This window comes from Capsella rubella, unplaced genomic scaffold (assembly GCF_000375325.1).
Source record: "Capsella rubella cultivar Monte Gargano unplaced genomic scaffold, Caprub1_0 scaffold_3, whole genome shotgun sequence".
In the NCBI taxonomy this organism is placed as follows: Eukaryota; Viridiplantae; Streptophyta; class Magnoliopsida; order Brassicales; family Brassicaceae; genus Capsella; species Capsella rubella.
The window spans coordinates 10,038,159-10,062,042 of NW_006238921.1; the positions used below are offsets into that span (position 1 = coordinate 10,038,159).

At 29.5% G+C, this 23,884-nt stretch overlaps 3 protein-coding genes and 1 long non-coding RNA gene across 4 annotated transcripts; all 4 read left to right on the top strand.

The window, feature by feature from the left end:
- The first annotated feature begins 2,614 nt into the window (after positions 1-2,614).
- Positions 2,615-3,608, top strand: LOC111831603 (glycine-rich cell wall structural protein-like). Its single transcript, XM_023786451.1, has 2 exons — positions 2,615-2,737; positions 3,075-3,608. The coding sequence occupies exons 1-2, from the start codon at positions 2,656-2,658 to the stop codon at positions 3,428-3,430; spliced, it is 438 nt and encodes a 145-aa protein (XP_023642219.1). The 5' UTR covers positions 2,615-2,655; the 3' UTR covers positions 3,431-3,608.
- A 3,151-nt stretch (positions 3,609-6,759) lies between these two features.
- LOC111831369 (glycine-rich cell wall structural protein-like) lies at positions 6,760-7,645 on the top strand. Its single transcript, XM_023785287.1, has 2 exons — positions 6,760-6,894; positions 7,181-7,645. Exons 1-2 carry the CDS (start codon positions 6,813-6,815, stop codon positions 7,480-7,482), a joined length of 384 nt encoding a protein of 127 aa, XP_023641055.1. The 5' UTR covers positions 6,760-6,812; the 3' UTR covers positions 7,483-7,645.
- Positions 7,646-14,348: 6,703 nt separating this feature from the next.
- On the top strand, positions 14,349-15,101 carry LOC111831370 (glycine-rich protein 3 short isoform-like). Its single transcript, XM_023785288.1, has 2 exons — positions 14,349-14,481; positions 14,740-15,101. The coding sequence occupies exons 1-2, from the start codon at positions 14,409-14,411 to the stop codon at positions 14,892-14,894; spliced, it is 228 nt and encodes a 75-aa protein (XP_023641056.1). The 5' UTR covers positions 14,349-14,408; the 3' UTR covers positions 14,895-15,101.
- Positions 15,102-17,803: 2,702 nt separating this feature from the next.
- LOC111831371 lies at positions 17,804-18,686 on the top strand. Its single transcript, XR_002834564.1, has 2 exons — positions 17,804-17,950; positions 18,327-18,686. It is a non-coding gene; the product is annotated as an uncharacterized LOC111831371 (long non-coding RNA).
- Positions 18,687-23,884: the final 5,198 nt, after the last annotated feature.

Consider the following 23,884-nt stretch of genomic DNA (forward strand, 5'->3'; position numbering starts at 1 on the left):
ATAGGAGCTAGGAGACCGAGGCTACAACTTAAAATGCCACAAACATTAGTCACTATCACAAGAATTCGTGACGTTGGAAAAAGATCTTTAGCTTCAGTGGTTCTCCAATTTTTTGGGTTTCTAATTTTCTATATACTCCCAAAGATGTATGTAATGTGGGATTCTAAATATTACTAATTTACTAATATTGATACGCACGTAACGAACGATTCTTAGAGACCTTCACATTTGTTTTGGAGAAAATTGCCAAATTACAATAGTTATAAACGAATTTAGGTTTTTGATATTGATATGTCATGTTCCTCTCTGATCACATAAAAATAAATTTAAGTTCTATATTCATTTAATTTCATTTGTACGAAAAGGGTGATGATAAATTTTTTTTCGTAACATGTAACTTTTCTTCAAAACAAATTTAATGGTTATAATGTCTTTTAACCAAAAAAAAAAAAAAAAATTAATGGTTATATGAATGTCTAATACCCAACATACCATCGTAAAACATTCAAACCATAAACCTTAAATCATAAACTCTAAATGTCAACATCCATTTAGAAAAAAAAAATGTATAGCTAATATATTGTTGAAAAAAAAATATATGTTACAGAAAAATATTGCACTTGGCATAACATTTAAATGTTTTGCAAATATATAAGTCACTAATCGATTTTTACTTAATTTTTCTGATTTTTTTTTTTTTGTTATCCCACCTAATTACTCATTCTTTAGATGGTAGTATACATGGCCAACCTTCTAGATAATCATTCCAATCAAACAACATGAAAGATAATACCAAACAAAAACTTGACTGTGTCAATAGGAAAACAAAAAACAAAAAAAGCAAACCTTCCTTGGCCACATCTGAGAATGCGGAAAAAAGCCTTTGGGCCGTGATAGTGAAACGTATAGATCTTGTCGGCAACAAAATTGGTACAGTTCACTAGTGTGATACTTTATCATCACTATTTTAGTATTCTTTTTTGGAATTTTAAATTTCATGCTCTCTTGGACTTGGTCCTGTTGCCAAATCTTGCTTATGCTGATTCCATTGTTTATGTTTTATGATACTATCATTTCACTTAATAAGTCTCATTTATTTGATACTGATGACTAGAACTCGATCGAGTTCGTATATATATTAGCACGACTTGTGTTTGTGTTTGTGTACTTAGGGTTACTATTACTTGAGTGACAAAAATGCTAAGAAATCAACTTTTAAGACAAATGCAAAAACTTTTGTACCTTTTAAAAGTAGTTTCTACGTAGTACTCCTTGATGCAATTATATGTTATACTTACTCTTGTTCAGTGGATATTAGATTTGTCTTTATCTCTATGTCGGTAGAGAGATTAGAAGAAGGATCCTTAACAAGTATCAATAGTGGATGACTTTTCTGTCCAAATAAATAATCATTATATTTTTTTTAAAAAATAATGTAAAATTATATTAAGAAATTAAAAATCGTTTTTACAACATGTGCAACGGGAGATCAATACATTTGGGTTATGAAGGAGAAACTAAGATTTAGAGGCTAGTATTGAGAGGTGAATCAAAGTTGCATTCCTTTTTCGTATCGCCTATCACCCATAAGCTTAATGGACGAGAGTCGATCGCGCATTTGTTTACCGATGAAGTTTATGAGGTGAGCTGCAGTGTTACGAGGATCCCCATGCTGTCGCCCATTCCTCTCCCTCCAAATTGTATAAATCGCGGTTTGAAACAAGTATCTTGCCATAAAGCTGTCAAGACGAGTTGGCCATTGCCCGCCCAAATAAATAATCATTATAACATATAAACATAATTATGTTTGGATTTGTAATCAAATACTTATAATTAATAAACCCAAAAAAGAAAAAAATACCTAACCAAAAAAAAAGAAGCATAAATCTAAAGATTTAAAAGTTTCTACATCAGATTTAGGATTCGAGTTTGAGAAAATACAGTTGAATGAAGATTAATGGAACTAAAGATACCATAGTTTAGAACATCACAAGTAGAATTTTTTTTTTGTAAAAGAGTCACAAGTAGAATTATCCATCGTGATTTTATGTGTTGCATGGCGAGTCTGTCTATCGTAAGAATATCGTACATGTTTGTGGAGAGTACTGTTCGGTGAAATCATTATCCATGAAAACTATACATTATAACTGTGTTTACTACAGTTAGTTAAATCTTATCATAGCAAGGATTAGATCAGATATTTTTTCTTATAATGTAATTAACCACAAAACGATATTGATATATGATAATATTTAACAGTAAGAAAAAGAGAATTCTGAAATCTCTAGAAGTTTATGAGTGCGCTGTGTTTATAGATATTTTTGTAAACTAGTGGAGTTGTCATTTACATTGATTCAAATATAGCTACAAACTTACTATGAATCCAACACGTATAGCGGTATAGAGAATACTATGGTAGTTATCTTCTAAATCTAATTACTACTTCGGTTATAATGCGATAACTTACTTTAACTTTACTTTTGATAAAACAATTGCATTCTTTTTATCCAACTTCGTTGTATTTTTTTGACTTTTCTCGTTTCCTATCCTCCTCATTTTTTCTATAAATAGAGGCCATGCATCGTAACATTTTATTCATCACTTGTGTTAACATACTAAGAGAGTCATAAGAAAGAAATTGAGAGAAAAAAAAAAATGGCTTCCAAGGCTTTGATACTGTTGGGTCTCTTTGCAATTCTTCTCGTCGTCTCCGAAGTGTCTGCCGCAAGAGAGTCCGGTACGTAAAAGTTTAATATACATTTCAATGATCTAATTCTACTATTGGATACTATTCTTAATATATATATAAAAAATACAAGAAATGTTTGTGATTAGGGTAATATAGAACTTGGATTAACGTACCATTTCGTAAATTTATCCAACTATTTTGTCCTATCCATTATTATGTGATATGGAGTACTCATGGACGTACTATTTATAAGTTTTTTTTTTTTGAAAACTATGTCTAGAAAGTATATTTAATATTGTAAATTATTTTGAAGAAACTAGAGATTATTTTGTATATGCATGTGCACGTGCATAACACTATATTTGAAATGATATTTTTTGGGCAGGCATGGTGAAGCCAGAGAGTGAGGAAACAGTGAAACCTGAAGGTTATGGACACGGCGGTCACGGAGGTGGAGGACACTATGGAGGAGGAGGTGGAGGACACTACGGTGGAGGAGGAGGAGGAGGCCACTACGGTGGAGGTGGAGGAGGAGGCCACTACGGTGGAGGAGGAGGCCACGGACATGGAGGAGGAGGACACGGTCTTGAGGGATACAACGGAGGACATGGTGGTCACGGAGGAGGATACAACGGAGGAGGAGGTCATGGAGGTCACGGAGGAGGATACAACGGAGGAGGACACCACGGTGGAGGAGGTCACGGGCTTAACGAACCTGTTCAGACTCAGCCCGGTGTTTAAAACTAATATCATGTATTCACCACCATGCATGGTTGCACTTAATATATACATGTATGTGTACTCTTAGTTATGCTTATGTGTGTGTATGACTATAAATAAACCATGGTGAGTTTGTAATGCAGTCCCTTCAGAAATGTTTTTGCAATAAAGTTTCATGAATATCAGCATAATTTCACTATGTTTCATAAGGACTTAATTAGTATAAGAATTTAAAGTCTCATAATATTCAAAATAAATTGATTCATTTAGTTGCTTCAAAAAAAATTAATGGTTGAAATGATGAATAATCAAAACGACAATATATATATCACTAAGAAAACATGGTATTGTTTACCAATTTTCTTACAAAAAAATTAGAGGCTTCTTTAATTTTCGTTAGTGTTTTACTCAAAACATATACACAGATTGATGTGTTTAAGTATCCCACCAAGAGCCACACTTTCTACAAGTGTAGTGTCTTTGTTAGTTTATAATTGAGTTTCAGTTTTAATATTATAACTATATATGTATGTTAAGTTTTATCGTAATAAGGTAGTTATTTGTCAAAAGTCACAAATGAAGTAAAGACACAACTCTTCTCTTCAAGTTGTAACTCCTTATGTGGTGTCTTTCAGTTGGATTTAGATGAACTCTCATTGCAATTAGTATTTACAAAAAGCTTTTTTTTTTTTTTTTTTTTTTGTCTTGAGGGAGTGAAAAGCTGTGCATTGTTGTAACTACGGTGTATAGATTGAGAGACAGGGAGAGAGAGAGGTGTATCCTTTTATGAATACTACTCTTGTACTCTTCTAGTTTGTCTTAAGGTTCCTCTTTGTCTAGGTTTGTGTTAAGAACTGGTTTATTACTTGAAGTGAGCTTTTTTTTTTTATCGAACTTGTTCTTGTTTTTTCTAGGCAACGGTGATAAAATAGTGGAACAAATGGCGATGGTGGAAGCCGCGCTGGAAACGATGGCAGTGGCGAAGAAGACTGAAGAGAAGTGATAGTTGATGTAGCAATTTTTCTCAACTTATTTATCGGTTTGAGTTTAAGCTCAACACAATAGGAATACACAAAGATGCTTCAACCCAAATTAATCTAAATTAATGAGATGAGTTTTGATTTCTAAATGTAACTAACAACCCAAAATATATAAGACAAAAGAAAGCAATGATCAAAAGACAAAGAAGATTCAAATTGAAGCAAAACGGAAAAAAACAATTCACTAAACGATAACTAAAAGCGAATCCTCTGAATTAATGAAATCGATCAGAAGAAAAACGAAGTGGATTATGCAGCTAACAACTACAAACAAACAAAAATCCAAAGCTATAGACACTTAACTAGACTAGTGCATTTTCATTACAATAATCATTTCATTAACCAAATAATCATCAAATTCTTCCAAAGACAATTAGATGACTAACAAGTATTAATAACAAGTTTATCTAGCCACTAAACATCCTAATAAACATTTTCCAATGGCAAAAGGCAGTTAGATGACTAACTAGTATTAATAACAAGTCTATCTAGCCACTAAACATCCTAATCAATATTTTCCAATTGCAAGAAGTGTAAAACTCTTAAATATTTTGGTTCAGAAATTTCATGGAACACTTTTCATTGTGTGATATTTAGAACTTTACAAAAGTATTTATCTAAAACTTTCAATATTTTCAAATATATATTTTATTTTCATTTATCTTTTTCTTTTAACAAAATAAAAATACAAAAAACTATATATTATTTTAAAAGAGTTTACATTCCTTTGATATATATTTTTAAAGTATATTAATCATAGTTAACTATTGTAATTTCAAAAATGTTAAATAATTAGATATCTTATCTCGATTGGCTGTTTTCAATCTTACATGCACAATCTCATGAGCTACTCATTTTCTTAACTTTTGTAATTTTTAGCTAATTTTGTAGTGTATCTCTCAATAAGAACCAAAAAATTTAGTTTCTTAAAGTTGTGCCATAGGTAAAAATGGTTTATGCATCCGCTAAAATAACAAATTTATATGAACTCGAATTCTGGTGAAAAAGACCAGAACTATATTTCACGCATGATCTGTTGGACTATCACTTCACTTATTTGGATCTTGCTATGATGATTCCATTGTTTATGAGATTATCACTTCACTTTGTGACTCATTTAAGTTTATGCATTTGATAATTACGAAACTCATATCAATTTGGACCATATAATTAGTCTCTCTATATCATATATCAGCTATATAAACTGTAGTGGCTAGTAGAACTCGAGTTAAAATTAGAGTTACCATTAAAGTCTATATCATATAGCAATCAGCTGTTTCATTTCTAAATCAGTCGCCTGTCGTAATCTCAAATAGTAAATATAGAGTGAAAGAAAATTCTAAGAAATTCTCACAAATGAACTAGCTACATGACTACACTTAGTAACATGGAAAAAAACTTAGGTACTGGCTAAAATATTCGTATTCACGATGGCCAAGCAAAACTTTCTACGTACGTAGTACTCCTTTAAGCAATTTTGCTAATTAATATTGTTCAGTGGATATAGATTTGTCTTTATCCCTCTGTCGGAAGAAGGATCCGTAACAAGTATCAGCCATAGTGGACGACTAATCTGTCCAAAAAGATAAATCATTATAACATATTTACAGAATTACAATCTAAATATTTTAACAGGAAATTATATTTAATTAAATATCAAACTTTTAAGATTTGTTCAAAGAATATCTCTAAAAAAATTGATTAAGTTTTAGTTTCTTAAAATGGCATAAAGTAAATATTAAATTTTCAACTTTCAAAACCTAAATTTTAGATTATAATTAAACACTATACCCTATTCCCTAAAAATATTCTATAATTCTAAATAGTTTATTCATACTCAAAAAAAAAGTCTAAATTTTTTTAAAATTAGTATTTATGTTTGTGATAATACTATATTTTTGATAATATTTTGAAATATTAAATTAATAGCAGAGTTTTGACAACAAAACTTAAAAATATAGTATTATGAGGCATTTCTCAGAAAAAAAAAAACATAACTATTTGATACGATAAATAGTTACAGAAATACTATAATATGGAAGTTTATGAATGCACTTTGTATATAAAATTACTTTTTAAACTAGTGGAGTTGTCATTTACATTGTACATTGTACCATAAGGGTCTATTACTTATATCTCCTAAATCTAATTACTACTTGTTAATATTGTAAATATACTTTAACTTTACTTTTGATAAAACAATTTCCTTCTTTTTATCCAACTTCGTTGTATTTTTTTGACTTTTCTCGTTCCCTATCCTCCTCATTTTTTCTATAAATAGAGGCCATGCATCGTAACATTTTTATTCATCACTTGGTTTAACATACTGAGAGAGATATAAGAAAGAAGTTGAGAACAAAAAAATGGCTTCCAAGACTTTGATACTGTTGGGTCTCTTTGCAATTCTTCTCGTTGTCTCCGAAGTGTCTGCCGCAAGGGAGTCCGGTACGTTAAAGTTTTTATACATTCCAGTTCGTGATCGAACTTGAACTAACGTACCATTTAGTAAACTTGTCCGATCCATTATGTGGACTTAGTTAAGGCAAGACAAACTTCACGTAAGTCATATGGAGTCATGTACGTACTATTTATAAGTTTTGTGCAAATTTTGTTAGAAAGTATCTTATACTTTGAAGTCTTTAAAATGAAAAAAAAAGAATTGAAACCGGGAAGAGGAATGAGCATGTGCACGTGCTTACCAATATGTTTGAAATTATGTTTTTTTGGGCAGGCATGGTGAAGCCGGAGAGTGAGGAAACAGTGCAACCTGAAGGTTATGGCGGCCACGGCGGCCATGGCGGTCATGGAGGCCATGGTGGCCACGGAGGTCATGGACATGGAGGAGGAGGCCATGGACTTGACGGATACCACGGAGGACATGGTGGTCACGGAGGAGGAAGTTACGGAGGAGGTGGTTACGGAGGCGGAGGTTACGGAGGAGGTGGTCACGGAGGAGGATACAACGGAGGAGGACACCACGGAGGAGGAGGCCACGGGCTTAATGAACCTGTTCAGACGAAGCCCGGTGTTTAAAACTATATAATGTATTCACCACCATGCATGGTTGCACTTATATGTACACTTATGTGTGTGTATGACTTTAAATAAACCATGGTGAGTTTGTAATGCAGTCCCATCCCTTCAGTGATGTTTGGAATAAAGTTTCATAATATCAGTATAATTTCTCTCTGCTTGAGTTATATTTGCACTGTTTGCATAATAATTTCGTTTCTAGGTCATATCTATTACTCTCTATATATCGGTTTATTATTGTTTCCTTAATATATTCTTAGGGTTGAATTACTTTATAAAAATATTACCAAACACCTAGAGACTATCAAGGTTTTGCATATATACACCAACATTTACAAAGTTTAGTAAACATACATAAGTTCCATGAGGACTGATCTTGTAGTTGACTAAAACCAAACTGCAAGTCTCACTTGTATAAGATTTAATTTAATGACTAATAGAGATGCTTGTAAAATTTGATTATGTAATATAAGAGAATGTTTTATGACTAAGTGCTAACAGCTCAATTGGTAAAGATCTCTGACAAAAAGCTTAGAGGTTGTCGGTTCGAGTAGCGTTTGGGACGAAACCATATAACATGCTCTGGTTTTTGGCCTGATGGGATGTATGGGCTTCAGTTTATAACTTATTTGATTATTAAAAAAAAAAAGAATGTTTTCTGAATTACTAGTGAAAAAATTTAAATTTTACCTTAGTCATAATATTGAAAACGAATTGATTCATTTGGTTGCTTCGAAAATGAAAAAAAATATATATATTATGAGAGTGAAACACACAACATATTTTTTCTGTAATTTTGGATTTTATTCGAAATGCGAGCTATAGAAGGAAAAGCTAAGGATATAAGTATTGAGAAAATTTATCCATAGAAAAGACAATATGATGAATTTATTGGTAATTAAACGTTATTATCCATAGAAGAAACATTATAAAATTTAATTTATATTCACATGATTACACATTTTAATTTAGTATATTCAAACAAAAATTTCAAATATATATATATATATTGATATATCAAGCTATGAGTTTATTTGATAAAAGGTGTGAACTAGCACAGGGAAAAATAGCCAAAATCCAAAATCCGAATCAGATCCGACCCAAAAAACCGATTAAAACCGGATTCGGTTACTACTGAAAACCCGATCGGGTTACAAATAACTTTTACCACGCACACAAATTTATTTATTTATTTTTTTGGTAAAAGACGCATACACATTTTTTAAATACGTATCGCTTTCGAGCAGTCCATTCAATTTACAGAATTTTCACATTGTATCTAAAATATGAAATCATTTTTACTGATAGGTCGAAGTGGTTAAAACAATTACACATTTGTAAGGTATTGATCTTTTATATAAATTTAATTACATGAAAATGCTTCTTCAAAATACTATTCTACTACTTGGTTCACAAAGATGCTATTTTACTACAAAAAGTGACCAAGTCATATTCTTATATAATATATCACTAATAAAAAGTTAAATATGATAATATTTTTAAGTTATGCACAACCTCGAACGACCGTAATTATTGTCATTGAGCACAAAGGGTTTGGTTCGTATAAGTTCCCAATTTTCATTAGCTTTCTTTTTAATAGTGTCAGCATCATTCAGCCATCGTTATTGACTTATTTGGTTATTGCCTTTAAAGTTTTGGTTCGAGACTAACAAGTCAATTCATTGAGTGAGTGTGAGTGAGACTCTTCGTTAACACTTGCATGGACTACATTTCATGATATCTTAAGTGACTAGGTGATAACATATAGCCACGAGACACCTCACCATTGACATTAATTAAATGTTAATGAACATTTGCATTTTTCTAATTAAATTATCTCTAACCTTCACGTGTGTGGATGAACACACTCGAGACTCCACGTACATATCTACCATTGAAAAAATATGTCCTTTATGACAAGGAAACATAGATAAATTGCAAAACAAAATCCCACATAGTAATATAATTATAAACTATGATTGGATCGCATGTTGTCTAAATAGATATCTATAGAGCTAGAATTTTTGAGATAATCACTTTTAAAATACTATAGTACATATTTTTTTTTTATGGATCACTCGTTCGTTTTCTTTTTTACTTTATCGACATAAAATAAGAGAAATTTTTATATACTTTTTTTTTTAATTATACAGGCCTACAGGGCCACTAGATTTGTCTCTTTCGTCATTAACCAAAAAACTCTCTACTCTTTTTTAATTTATTGTCAATAGAAATTCTCTAGATGAGTTACTTTGGACGGTGGCATATTTAGTGATTTTTTTTTTCTTCTTTTCTTGTTTGCAAATACAAAAAGTTTTCGTTATGTCAAACTTTATTAGTTGTTTTGTTACTGATTTACGCTATATATTTGCACATTAAAGAATGATAAAAGAGAAATTGGGAATGAAACATTGTGCGAGACCATAACTTCACCAGATGTGGATTAATCTTGCGAACATACACCATTGAAACAGTTTAATACGAAGAGCTGCCAAGATACTTGCAAAATCGTACATCAACTAGCTAGTGAAATGATCGGAAAAATAAATAATTGAGAAATGTACGTGTAAAAGTACTAGTTGATGTATATAATTATGGTGAGTGCCTGTCCAACATTTATAAAGATCTTACTCAAAAAAAAAAAAGAATTACCTTCCTTTATTATTTAAATTCATAAATAATATCAATTGTTTCTTTTTCCAGCTTCAAACTTAAAAAATACCTAATTTCAAAAATACAAGGAACATAAAACATCAAAACCAAAAGATAATCATAGAACCGATGATACATAAGTTTCATGATATATAGACAATACTAGATTTGGACCCGCACGTACGTGCGAGATTGATTTTCAAAAACTAAGTTTGCTATCATGTTTGCAACATATTACGCACATGTGGTGTTATGTTTGTAAATGTAATTATATTAGCAATATTATTCAAATTCAAAATCTGAGTTCGCACCAGTTTAATATTTATTTGTTATTAATTCAGTTACAAAAAAATTAGGATTTGGTTTTGTTATCAACTACATTAAAAAAAAAGTAAAGAAAAGGTGGTTTGTTTATTTTGAGACAGGAACCCGTCTCGTCTCGTTCTTTCTTAGATGTGTCATGTTTTTCTATCTTATAACCATGGTTTTAATAATAATTTATCTATTTGAGATAGTGAATTTTAGTCCAACAAATGAAAAATAGGTCAATGATTGAGACTTATTCGTAGATATATTTATTTCGTATAACATTTGTAACATAAACATACATTGGTATGTTTTTATTAAGTTTATGAATGCTTGAAATAATAATCGCTTCACAATAAACTTTGGATCGATAGGATAGCGAATCCAAATTGAATGTGAACCAGATTAGTAATCATCTTAATTTCCGTTAAACCCGTGAACTATCAGACCGGATGAAAATTAGTTTCAAAATTAATGAAAATTAAATCTGCTGAGAATTAATGACAGCAAAATAAATAATTTTAACAGAAAATAAAGATGATTTCCATAATATTAGTTTTGGAAATGATTGAGGTTTGAGATTTTGAACTTTATGATTAGTATCTATGATATAAATAAAATTTTTTATATATAAACATAAAATCATGTTACCTATTTTCAAGTGTGGTAAATGGTATGAAATTTTAATTGCTTTGTTATATTAGTTACGTATAGTAGTAATTTTGGGGATTTAGATTTTGTTTTCGATTTCCTTTCCAATTTTTTTTTTTAGTTTGAAACGACTTTTTAAATATTACAAAGTGTGTAATTTATTTATTTTATATTAATTATGGTTAATACTAATTGTGAAGGATCTAGATCTTGTTTCTTTTATATAATTTTAATAATTAAATTCACTTCCTAAATAATTAATAAGAAATTGTATGGATTCCCAAAGTTGCGTTCTTTTTTTTGGTGGAACCCAAAGTTGCGTTCTTGTAATAGGGTTTCCTAAATTATTAAACGCTAATTGCCCCTAAAGAATGTTTGATTACAAATTTATTTTATGTTAAAATGACATTATATTTCTTTTTGACATTATATTTCTTTTTTTTTTAAAGATCTTGAAATGTATTACGATTTTCTAAATTATTTAATTCTAATTGCATCATAAAGAATGTTTGGTACAAATATATTTTCTGTTAAAATGACATAATATTGGTTCTTTTTTTAAGGGATTCTTTCATATATTTATTTTCTGTTAAAATTATTTATTTTGCTGTCATTAATTCTGTTTGGTTATAGGTTTAGGATTACATAAAATGTAATTTTTTTTTTTAATTCTGTTTGGTTATACTTATAAAAAATCTTCCCTTTTAATAGTATAGATTAATACTACTTAATAAATATGTCTATGTTAGATTTTTTTTTTAATTTGATAAACTATAATATTTTGGATCTTAAGTTTTTTTTTTTTGTTGGTTTAATTTGGATCTTAAGTTATTGTTTAGGTACGGTTGCTTATATTACGGGTGGCTCTTCCTATGGTTCTTCCTATAAACTTATAGATCCCTGAACTAATAATATCTATGGTGGCGAGCTAATATCATTAATTTTTTTTAATGTATTGTTGGTTTAAATCGGATTAATCAAAATGTGTTTGATAACTCTCCTATAACACATAAAGTGATTATGTATAAAAGAAGAAAATGAATAATCAGTTAAAATATAGAAAACTAATGAATTTAACAATGAAATAGTCAAAAGTGAGATCAATAGCTCAATAGCCTAACTGGTCAAAATCTCTAACAAAAATCTAGAAATCGTCGATTTGAATAGTATTTAAGATAAGATTATACTACCTATTTTAATTTCAGGCCTGAAAACATGAATAGATTTCGTTTCAGAGAAAATTACTCTAGTCGAAATACTAATATATATGTTTTATATTCGTAAATAAAATCTTATAATAAGTTATACATTAAATATATAAAGAAAATTATTGATCATTTTGGAGAAAAATACATCGTTGCTCAGGTCAAAAAACGCGGAAAGCCCTTTCGAGTCAGTGCATTGAGATCTTGTCGGATAACAAAATTGCTTGTCTTCTGTAATAATACTTTATTAGCACTAGTTTTTTTTCTTGCTCCGGTTTCTAAACTCTTCCTTATGATTCCTATGATTATAATGAGACCATAGTATTATATCAGTCTCTAACTTTAAATTATGCCTCTTTGATTACGAAGTTCTTTACGTTACCATTGGACCCTAGCTAGATCTCTCTATATTATGCAAAATCCACTTTGTTCTCCGGAAATATGTATTATATTGTTTTGCACATTAGATGACTAATGACTAATTAAGCTACCATTACTAGTTTCTTGTGCTTTATATATATATTAATATATATGTATATTAATTCCTGGGGGATATGCAAAAATATGTTTTTACATACCTTTTTACAAAAATATCATTAGATCGTTTTTATTGTTTATTTTCAATAATACCCTTTTTATTTTTATATTCTCGAATAATTTTAAATGGATACAATTGATAGTAACCGGTTTATAGAGTTATAGTGTTATAATAGATATAAAAGAAGAGTGGTAAAATATATCAAGGATAATAAATTAAGTAACAATTATATATACAAGGCTACAAAATAGAGACTACGCTACCATCCAAATAATATTTCTATGAATATTGAAAATGGTTTCAGCAGAAAATATAAAATATAAAATATAAATATAAAGGGACCCTCTAAAACATTTTCAGAAATATTAAATAGTTATGGATGGATAGCATATAATGCATGTGATGATAAAAAAAATTTATACTCTTTAAAGTATTTTCTATGACTGTTAACGTTTATTAATAAGCTATTCAAAATGTATAGATAAATAAACCGCACTGTTTAATAAGCTAGCTATTCACAATTCATAAGAACGTTTATAAGTAAGAATATATTACAAAAAATGATAAAGAAATGCGATTACACTAAACATTTTCTAGGTTTTTAACCTTTTATATATTACAGTTATAAGTAAAGAGTGTAGATGGAACTATGCGACCTTCCAATATTTTTCTTCTTTTCTTTAAACTTCAAACTTGATCATATTTTATTAGAGAGAAAAAGAAAATCCATGAGAAACAAAACCAGGAAATTAAAATTGAGAATTATAAAGATTATGATAAATTATTAAAAATGCTTACAAAAAATATAGAACAAAGTGTATGAGATACCATAGTAACAAACATAGTTATCAAATTCACGTCTATGTAAAATGTACCTAGCAAGGATGGATAACAACAAAATGTCTACTACACTCAATAACTTCAGACAAGACTCGTCTCCTCTACGAATGCATCAAGCCAACTTTACGCTTAGGTACCTTGGCTTAGTTAGATAGATAGTTTGATTGCAATCAACTATACCCAAGCAAATTCCCAATAAAATCTTCATTATTGAGACCTTCAAGGTAAGTCCTTAGTAAGTTACTACATATTACTCCTCTATCATCTACTTCACTCATTTTAGCTACTCATATTCACTGAATACAGCTTTATCTGTCGGCAGAGATTGGAAAGAATATACTTATAACAAATATCAATATAGTGACAATCAATACTATACGACTTTTCTACCCAAATTCTAAATATCTACATGTGTACGACTCCAAAAAGACTAGTGGACTAGCCTAGCCGTTTACGGAGTACTTCCAAATTTATTACAATGAGTCCAACAACGGACCATAAAGGGTCCCCGACGCATGCAACACGTATACACTAATTTGAATTCTTATCTTCTTACCACTTTGGTTTTATTGTAATATCTAATTTTATTTCATTACTGATTTAGTTATATATTTGACTTTTCTCCTTCCCTATTCTCCTCATGTTTCTATAAATAGAGGCCATGCATCGTAACATTTTATTCATCACTTGGTTTAACATACTAAGAGAGTTATAAGAAAGAAAGAAAAAAAAAAATGGCTTCCAAGGCTTTGATATTGTTGGGTCTCTTTGCAATTCTTTTCGTCGTCTCCGAAGTGGCTGCCGCAAGTACGTAAACTTGTTTGATATTAAGTTCATTTCATCAGTTTTAATATTATGTTTATGTTTAGGCTAATTGAATATATCATATTAAAGAAATGATATTTATATGCAAATTTTATGTAGAACGTTAACGTTGTAAAGTTTTTTTTATTAAAGAAGGAGGACTTGTGAGTTTATATGCAAATGTTAAGTTAATACACAAGTTTGAAATTAGGTAGAGGCATGCACATTTACAAGTGCTAACCATGTTTTTGTTTTGGACAGGCACAGGGAAGCCAGAGACTGAGGAAACTGTTCACCCTGATGGTTATGGTGGTGGATACAACAGAGGAGGAGGCGGTGGCCACGGTGGATACAGCGGAGGAGGACGCAAAGGAGGAGGAGGAGGACACGGGCTTAACGCAGAAGGACAAAACTAATGTAATGACCATCATGCAAGATTTGTATCTATATAAACGCTTATGTGTGACAATAAGTAAACCATGGTTGAATGTGTATTGAAGTTAAGTACCTGAAGAAGAGAAACCATGGAAAAAAAAAGTTTCATATATAATGTAATGTCGTCTTTGTGTTTGAGTTGTAACCTTCTCCATTTGCATAAATAAATCATTTCTAGTTTTATGTTACTATCTTTTGTTTTTTTGGTAAGAGTTTTGTTTACTTATTCGTACTCTTAGGGTTGGAGAACAAAACGTATATGTAAACCAAGGCTGGCCAATGGTTGTTAACACAAAACTTTACCAATTCTAATATAAGGTTAGTTTGATGTGTGTGAACAAATATGCAAAAGCAGTTTAGTGACTTTATGCATGAGATGTTATTATGCATTTAATTTTAAGCAGTATAGGGATAGGAAAAGTTTGCAAACAGTCATAATTATGAATATGTATCTTTGTTTCATGATTATAATAATAAAATGATAGATGCATATATCAAATTAACGATAGTAACAGTTCATTATATTAATTAACAACAGAATATTTTTGAATTTGAATATGTAGAGATAAATCATGTTAATTATATTAATTATACATTTATAGAAAATATAAATATATGTATAATAAATATTGTTATTTTTAAACCACACAATTGTGTTGTATAGTTCAAAATCAAGATTATATAAATTATTTATTATCCATTCATTATGTATAAATTTGACTATAAATAAATTTATAAACGTATGGCAATGTTATATTTTAACTTATAGCACAAAAAAAATTTTTGTTTCCAAATTTATCACACAATTTATTAAGTTTTAATCATCGCACCATATTTCAAGATTAAATCATAAACTCTAAACACTGAACCATACCTCCTAAAATCTACATCATAAATCTAAAATAATATTTTCAAATCTTAAAAAAGAAATAGATTCTAAAACTAATGTCAATTAGTGTTATTTTTGGAAATTTATGTAGTATGTGCTATAATTTATCTACAAAACTTACTATTTTAAGCTATTTCTCGAAGTATATTGACTCCAATTAAAATTAGTTTGCAACCCCCATGCAAAACTAATCAAAACACATGCAAAAGAAATAAACCGACGCTAATTTATTGGGATTTATGTAGAAACTTAAAAACCCACTAGTAATGATCTACGGTTAAGTTCAAAATCTATAAAAAACTAGTTTTCTAGCTATAAGATATATGATTTTTCTAGAATTTATATATAGTTCAAATTTTGCAATAGTTGTTTTTTTTTTGCCTCAGGTAACTAAATTATATGCTTGCCTGAGTTTTAAGTTGTGAGGAGGATATCATCAAGCGGACAGATCCCATGAAGTTGACATGAACCATCTCTTCACGGTTTGTAGAACTCACCTCTCTCTCAGAAATTGATCTTTCACACAACATCTTACTGGCACCATTTCTTTTGAGCTCACCAAGTTAAATATGACTAGTGACTCAATGTATCATTTTATAAACTTTATGGGAAAGTGCTGTAGGAGAATAGTTGTAGTCTTGTATAAGCATTATCCGAACACCGAGACCTAAACATTTTTATAATACCAATATTAAGAAAAGCATTGTTAGATATAAAAAAAATATAAATACTAAATTACTATTGGAATTATTGGGCTGCGTATAGAGAGAAATTTTTTAAGTAAAGGTAATTTTTGGTAATGTGTTAACTCAACTTGTAAAAAATTAATTCTGTTGTTTGCATAAATTTATAATGACGATATATTATTATTATTAAAATAATTTAAATAAATAAAAAAGAAAAATCTAGAGAAAAAGTAAGTAAAACATAAGAAAAAAAGAGCAAAACATAAGTAAAACTTTTATAATATTAACAAGAGAAATACATTAAGATAGCACTATTCTAGATTTTTTTTCCAAAGTTAGCATACACGCTCAAGTATTCTATATCTAGCATTTTTTAAGAATAAGTATATAATTTAAATGAAAATATTATTATTTAAAAGAAAAAAAATTCAAACTCATGATCTATACCTAGAAAATTACCTGAAGCGATGCCCCAAGTGTGTCTCGTACGAACGGCGTAAACAGAGACACACTCACACAATGACATCTTCTAACCAAAGCCTCGTCGAATCGATCCGACATCGAGGTGAAACCCCAAAGCTGACGTGCATGCTTCCGACGGAGATGAAGCGTTTAGAAGGATGAAGAGAAAAAGAAGCGATTTTCTGAAAAGTAATATTTGATGGAGATTTGCGTATATAATTTTGTGCTAATTTTAAATTATTTAATAGTGTGTGCTAATTTTGGACTAAAAACTTAAATCTGTGCTATTTGTGAGAATTTCCCTATTAACAATCTGTAAATGCTTTCTATTGTTGCATATTTCTATGGGAAAAATGCCATTAAAATCCTGGAGAGTAAGATTTCGTTGATTTAAATCATGTACTCTCCAACTGTTAATTTAAATCACAAAATTTTGGTTGACTCTCTCTTTATTATGAAACTTTGGTTGACTTTACCAATTTAAGTACATCGTTAAATGGCCGGACAGAACAATTAAATGGGGTTAATTCTCGTTATCGATATCTGTCAAATACAAAACGAAACCGTTTTAAACATAATCCAAAACGAAACCGTTTTAAACATAATCCAAAACATTGATAATCTTTCGTAACCTTTCGTTAAATAACAATGATAATCCAATAATCTAATTTATCAAAATATCAAAAGACTTGTGGGGTTTCCATTTATGAAGTTTCAAAATCATTACAACGATATAAATTAAAGGGGACCCGACACAATTATAATGTGATAAACTCTCTTATCTTTTATTGGCTTATGGACTAGTTCTTTGATTTTCTCATCTCCTCCTACATTATCCTTTAAATAGACAAGCATGCAAGATAACATCTTATCCATCACTTGTCAGTAAGAGAGTTTTAAGCAATTGAGCTAATGGCTTCCAAGGCTTTGGTTCTGTTGAGTCTCTTTGCAATTCTTCTCGTCGTATCCGAAGTGGCCGCGGCAGCCGAAACACAGTCCGGTACTTAAAATGATTATACATATTTCAATCTATTTAATTTCGTTCTTTAAAATGAGAAATATATAACAAGAACTAACGTAACATTTGATGATTCATGCATCCTACGAGGCTACGACTGTTTTTGGCTTGAGAAACTGTTAATTTTAAAGCCACTATAGTTAGAAAAAACTTAAGTACGATTTATAATTTTTCTATTTACCAGACCAGCTCGAGCTATATTTTGAACGTATGTTTAGTGAAAATCATATCGTGAATACATACTGAATCATATAAAAATCGTTTTTTTTTTTTTTGGATTTTACTGATGTCAAAAAAATAAATTTACATATTTGAAATAATGTGTTGTTACACAATGAAGATTGATGAAACTGTGCAGCCTGATCAATATCGAAGAGGAGGTTACTGCTATCACGGCTGTTGCTTCAGAGGTTATAATGGCTTCTGCACAAGATGTTGCTCGTACGCTGGAGAAGCTGTTCAGACTCAGCCTGATCAGTGAAACAATATACTCTCTTCACCACCATGTATGATTAATGCATTATATATGTGTGAAATCACTTTAAGTAATCCATGATGTGTTTGTAATTGTATTGAATGTGCCTCAAGTATTTGAGGTAAGATAGATTAAGAAAAGTACTCTAGAATAAAGTTTGATGATGTAATTTTTTATGTTTATGTGTTTTGAGTTGTAAAATATATATTACAAATATAATTGGTCTAAACTCGATCGATCTAACTAGAAAAATGTTCTTTTTCATTCAATTTTATATTGGTTAAAAAAAAATATCGAACAACCAAAATTAGCTACTAATTCATTTCTTAAATAAATGAACCAAAACACATAAGAAAAAAAATATAAAATTTAATCACTTAATAAAGGTCAATTCTAAACAATTTGTTTTCATCTGATTATTTTGATGTTGGAAGGCACGACGGTTGAGGTGGTGATTGGAGCTCAAAGATGGCTCCGTGTAAAAGAAGGTATTGAACTGACTTGGTTTTATTGATTTCTCAACTTGAGTATTTATACAAGAGAATGTTTTACTTTTACGGATTGATCCGTCATAATATACAACATGAGTGTCAAAAAATTTAAAACATTTTTTTTTACAAAATTTTATGTATTTTAATATAAATTATATTACATTGATAAATATTGCCCGCGCGCGGTTCCTATCCTAGTACTATTACTGTAAACAGTGAATGATGGCTTTAAGAAGTTTATTATCGAAATAGCCAAAATACTTGTGGGGTGTTGCCATTTATGGAGATTCAAAATTATTTTACAATGAATCCAACATCTAACAGTTAGGGGACCCGATGTGATTTACAAATGAATCCATACTTAGACTTTTCTAGTGTAATAAACTCATTTGTTTCCTAAAAATAGAAGCCATGCAGGGTTACATTTTATATCCATCACTCTCTTTAAAATACTAAGAGAGTTACAAGAAGAAGTTTGAAAACAAAAATGGCTTCCAAGGCTTTGGTTCTGTTAGGTTTCTTTGCAGATCATATATAGATTTCAGTCAATTCAATATCTTCCTTTGGAGGTTATTTAAGTTAAGAAAGATGTGTTCATAATTTAAATATTCAAATCGTTACAAGAACTATAGTATGAAATTTAGATACATAATTTTCAAAGTTTTCAAACGAAAAGCTAGATTAATCGTGTGGAGGAGGTCGAGGTTACTGCTATCACGGATGCTGCTACAGAGGATACAATGGCTGCAGAAGGTGTTGCTCGTACGCTGGAGAAGCTGTTCAGACTCAGCCTGGTCACTAAAACAATACAACCTATTCACCAAACGATGCATGATTACATTATGTGTGTCTCACTTTAAGTAAAGCCATGGTGCCTTTGTAATGAAGTGCCTCAAGTCTTTGAGGCATGATGGAATAAAAAGTATAACCTGTGGGAATAAAGTTTGATAATGTAATGCTTATGTGTTTTGAGTTGTAATATGTGCACGTTTTGTCACAAAAAGAAGAAGATTGTGTGTACTGTATGTTAATCTCTTTCAGGTTTTTTTGTGTGGGTAATAGTGTGATATGTACTTTGTTCCAGCATTATTCATACACATGATACATGCTGAATTAAAGCATATATAACCGGGTCAGAATTAGGCATGACCGCGTTACGATTATCTACGGTTTATTAACCACCGGTTACGGTTATAAATTTTCTTTAACCATAACCTTAACCTTTATATATAGGGTCACAACGATTACGGTTATACACAATTACCGTTAAATCCGGTTACGGTTAAATATGGGTACGGTTAATTGATAATTATGATATATATAATATTATAAGCAAAATTTTATATTTTTTTACCATATCAAATAATTTTTATTTACAATATGAAATATATGTAATTATATGATTCAAATATTTATAGTATATCAGTTAAAGAAATTATTTTTGTTTAATCAAACACAACTACAAATATATAAATTAATGGTTATGAACCTACAACTATTTAAAATTAAATTATTTTTGATTTGATTAATGGAAATGAGAAGTGGAGTGGGTAAGAGTTACTAGTTTACACATTTACTCATTTAAATTTTTTTTTTGATGAAATAATTTTATTAAAGGTTTAACCGTACGGTTAATTATATGGTTAACCAATGGTTTTCTACGGTTACGGTTGATAACGGTTACGGTTAATATTTTTTTTATAACCGTGAATGATTTAGTTTTTACGGTTAACGGTTATATTTTTTAACCGTTTTATACGGTTACGGTTGAAAGTTAGAAATACGGTTAAAGTTAGATTTTGGTTATACCTAGTAAGAATACCTCTAATAAAGCCTATTATTCAAAATAGAAGTTTTACTCATGTTAGTTTTAATAGCCAAAATTTCCGCTCAACAACCTTGTTCGTTTGCGAGTAATGAAATAAAACTATTGGTGTAAGTTCCACCATTCGTAGGAGTTTTTCCATCTTGGAGTTAATCAAATATTTGTTTCATCCATATCTCTATTAATTTTTTCAGCCCAAAAGTTTGCTATAAATAAAACTACAAAAATAAATCATTTCTCAAAGAATGCTAAAACTTTTATGGACTGCCTGTACTACTCTCCCTGAAATATATCGTTTCAACTAGGTTCTTCCTATACTTTCAGCCTCTGCCCAATTTCACCTATACGATATATATCTATCAAATTTCATCCAAACTATATAATTCTATCCAATTAACCAAAATCAATTAAATTTTTCAATAACGTTTTATAATTGATAATTAGAGTACACTATACTGCGATTTGATTAAGTCTTACATGAATATGAGATCCCGTCTCTCTTTTTAACCGCAAATGAACCCCCATTTTAAGGTTTCATCAAAATCAAATCAATGGAAAAAATAGAAAACAAAATTAACGACTTTAAAAAGCGAATTTTTGATTTTAAAACGCAATTGAGAAGCTAAATGATTTGGGTTAACCTTTTTTTAACCCCAAATGAACCCCCACTTTTAGCTTTCATGAAAATCAAATCAATTTGAGAGAAAATAGAAAACGCAATTATCAATCTTAAAACACTATTGAGATTTTAAAATGATTTTGGTTGATTGGATAAAATTATATAGTTTGGATGTAATTTGATCGAATATATATCGTATAGGTGGAATTGGGCAGAGGCTGAAAATATAAAGGAAACCTAGTTGAAACGATATATTACAGGAGGACTAGTACATGCATATATAAAAGTTTTGTTTTCTTTCTAAATGCATCTATATATATAAAATTAACTTTTTCTCTATTCTCCTTATGCCACATCATCTTCCACATCAGCTGCCACATCATCATTTATCTTAATTTTTTTACATTGATTTAGAATTACAACACTTTAGTTTTTAATTTATAGTCTACCTCATAACTTAGCTTTTATTTAATTTTTATATTCAATAGTGGTTTTAAGAAAATAAATAATATAGTAAAAACATTTATGTCCAAAATAAATAAAACAAGTATCTATTTATAAAGTAATGATCAATTTTTTATTAATGGGGCTAAATACAAAACAAGGATATTTATACTATACAGATAGATATACCACTAAATTGATGTCATCCGAAGCCACATCAAACGAGAACGCAATCAATTTTAGGCATAAGAAGTAGAAAAAAAACTAAAAAGTAAAATGAAAACACTTGGATAAATAAATAAGTGGATTCACCAGAATAATTTGGTTTACAAGAACTGAAGGCTTTTGAAATGTAAGGTTCTAACATCTATTATTTGACCTAAATCAAAGTTAAACAAATAACAATAAAAATTTCATATACTAAATTAATACAAAAACAAGAGTAAAAACAAAAAATAAACAAAAAACAAAAAAAAATTCAAAATATAAAAAAACAATTATAAAACTCCTGCGTGCAGCGCGGATCAGCAACTAGTTGCAAATAAAGCTTAATTTTATGATACCTGATTTGGTAACCTCTTTGGTTGATTCTCTATTAATATTTTCCGATCTCTTGTACTGCATATTTTAAAAAGTAATCTGAAAATCAGTTATTATTCATCCATTACTGCTTGTGAGTCCTCCACTCCTCCGAAGAGTCATCGGTATATATAAACATAGAATTCTATTTCTCACCCTTTTTCTGTAGAAGCATGAAAACTTTTAACCAAAAATTTCTAATTTTTTTTTTCAGATATAACTCAAACATCTTCTCTCTCTCTCTTCACAAAGAGAGTCATTTTAGAGAAAAAAAATTGTTTCACAAAAAATGTCATTCTACATTTCCAATGTAGATTGTACATTAAATTTCCAAATTTACCTATAAACCAAAAGTTCATTTTATTAATGTAAAATTATTAATCATTTATTAAGTAAGGATAAATATGTATAGTTCAAAGTTTTCTAAATTTGTGTGAAAAGCGTCAAAACAGATGAAATATTATTTTTTTCTAGATTCTTGTGTGATTACTCCTGCAAAACATGAAGTCACCATATAATTAGATTCATCCAAAGCCAACTTAAGAGAGATGATATTCGTCTGGCCCTAGAGAGCATCATTTTTTCTTCACACATTTTTAATGGAATAATTGGAGAAATAGACAGTTTTTGAAACATAATTGTAGAAATAGTACAATTACTATTTACAATTAGCAAAATCCACATTTTTACTATGCTATTTTATTTCTTTGCCTTGTCAATACTCATCAAAACGTCTTATTTACAACAATGCCATTAATATATAATTAAATTATATTTTTCTTTCCTCTCAGATTTTTAATTAATATTTATTTTTTTTTTCTTTTTTCTTTTTTATTACATTCTCCTTTCAATCTAAAAACTAAAATACTAGTCAATGAAAATTTTTATTTTTACAAGTTTCAAATATATAAAAATCTATGTTTTTTTCTCTATTATATGATATGCATTTTGTTTGAAGATTTTATTTGATAATAACAAATAATTTTTATTAATTTTAGATATGTACAATTTACTAAGTGTACAGATCTAATCCGTACAACTTAAAACGTGTACATATGTACATATGTACAACTTAATAAGTGTACAAATATTAGTATACAAGTCGTAAACGATTGTACACGTATTTGTACAATAGGATATATGTACAAATACAATTGTACAGATCAAACTGTATATTTATTATATGTACAGAAAAATGTATGTATAAAAACTATATACAATGATATATGTACATATATAATTGTATGTATATTGACTATTATATTGTATTGTACACGTATTTGTACAATATAATATATATGTACAAATACAATTGTACAGATCAAACTGTACACATATTATATGTACAAATGAATTGTACATTGTACAGATGTCTTTTGTACATCTACCCTTTTGTAATTTACCACCACTACACTATACCCCACTTTCTCATCTATCTCACACATTCTGTATCTCACATAGTGGACCCATTATCTATTTATCC

Excerpts from the sequence above, each read along its gene's own strand:
- LOC111831603 (XM_023786451.1), top strand. The coding sequence starts at position 2,656 with ATGGCTTCCAAGGCTTTGATACTGTTGGGTCTCTTTGCAATTCTTCTC. Across the intron at positions 2,738-3,074 it reads GTCTGCCGCAAGAGAGTCCG|GCATGGTGAAGCCAGAGAGT; the intron begins GTACGTAAAAGT and ends TTTTTTGGGCAG.
- LOC111831369 (XM_023785287.1), top strand. The coding sequence starts at position 6,813 with ATGGCTTCCAAGACTTTGATACTGTTGGGTCTCTTTGCAATTCTTCTC. Across the intron at positions 6,895-7,180 it reads GTCTGCCGCAAGGGAGTCCG|GCATGGTGAAGCCGGAGAGT; the intron begins GTACGTTAAAGT and ends TTTTTTGGGCAG.
- LOC111831370 (XM_023785288.1), top strand. The coding sequence starts at position 14,409 with ATGGCTTCCAAGGCTTTGATATTGTTGGGTCTCTTTGCAATTCTTTTC. Across the intron at positions 14,482-14,739 it reads CTCCGAAGTGGCTGCCGCAA|GCACAGGGAAGCCAGAGACT; the intron begins GTACGTAAACTT and ends TGTTTTGGACAG.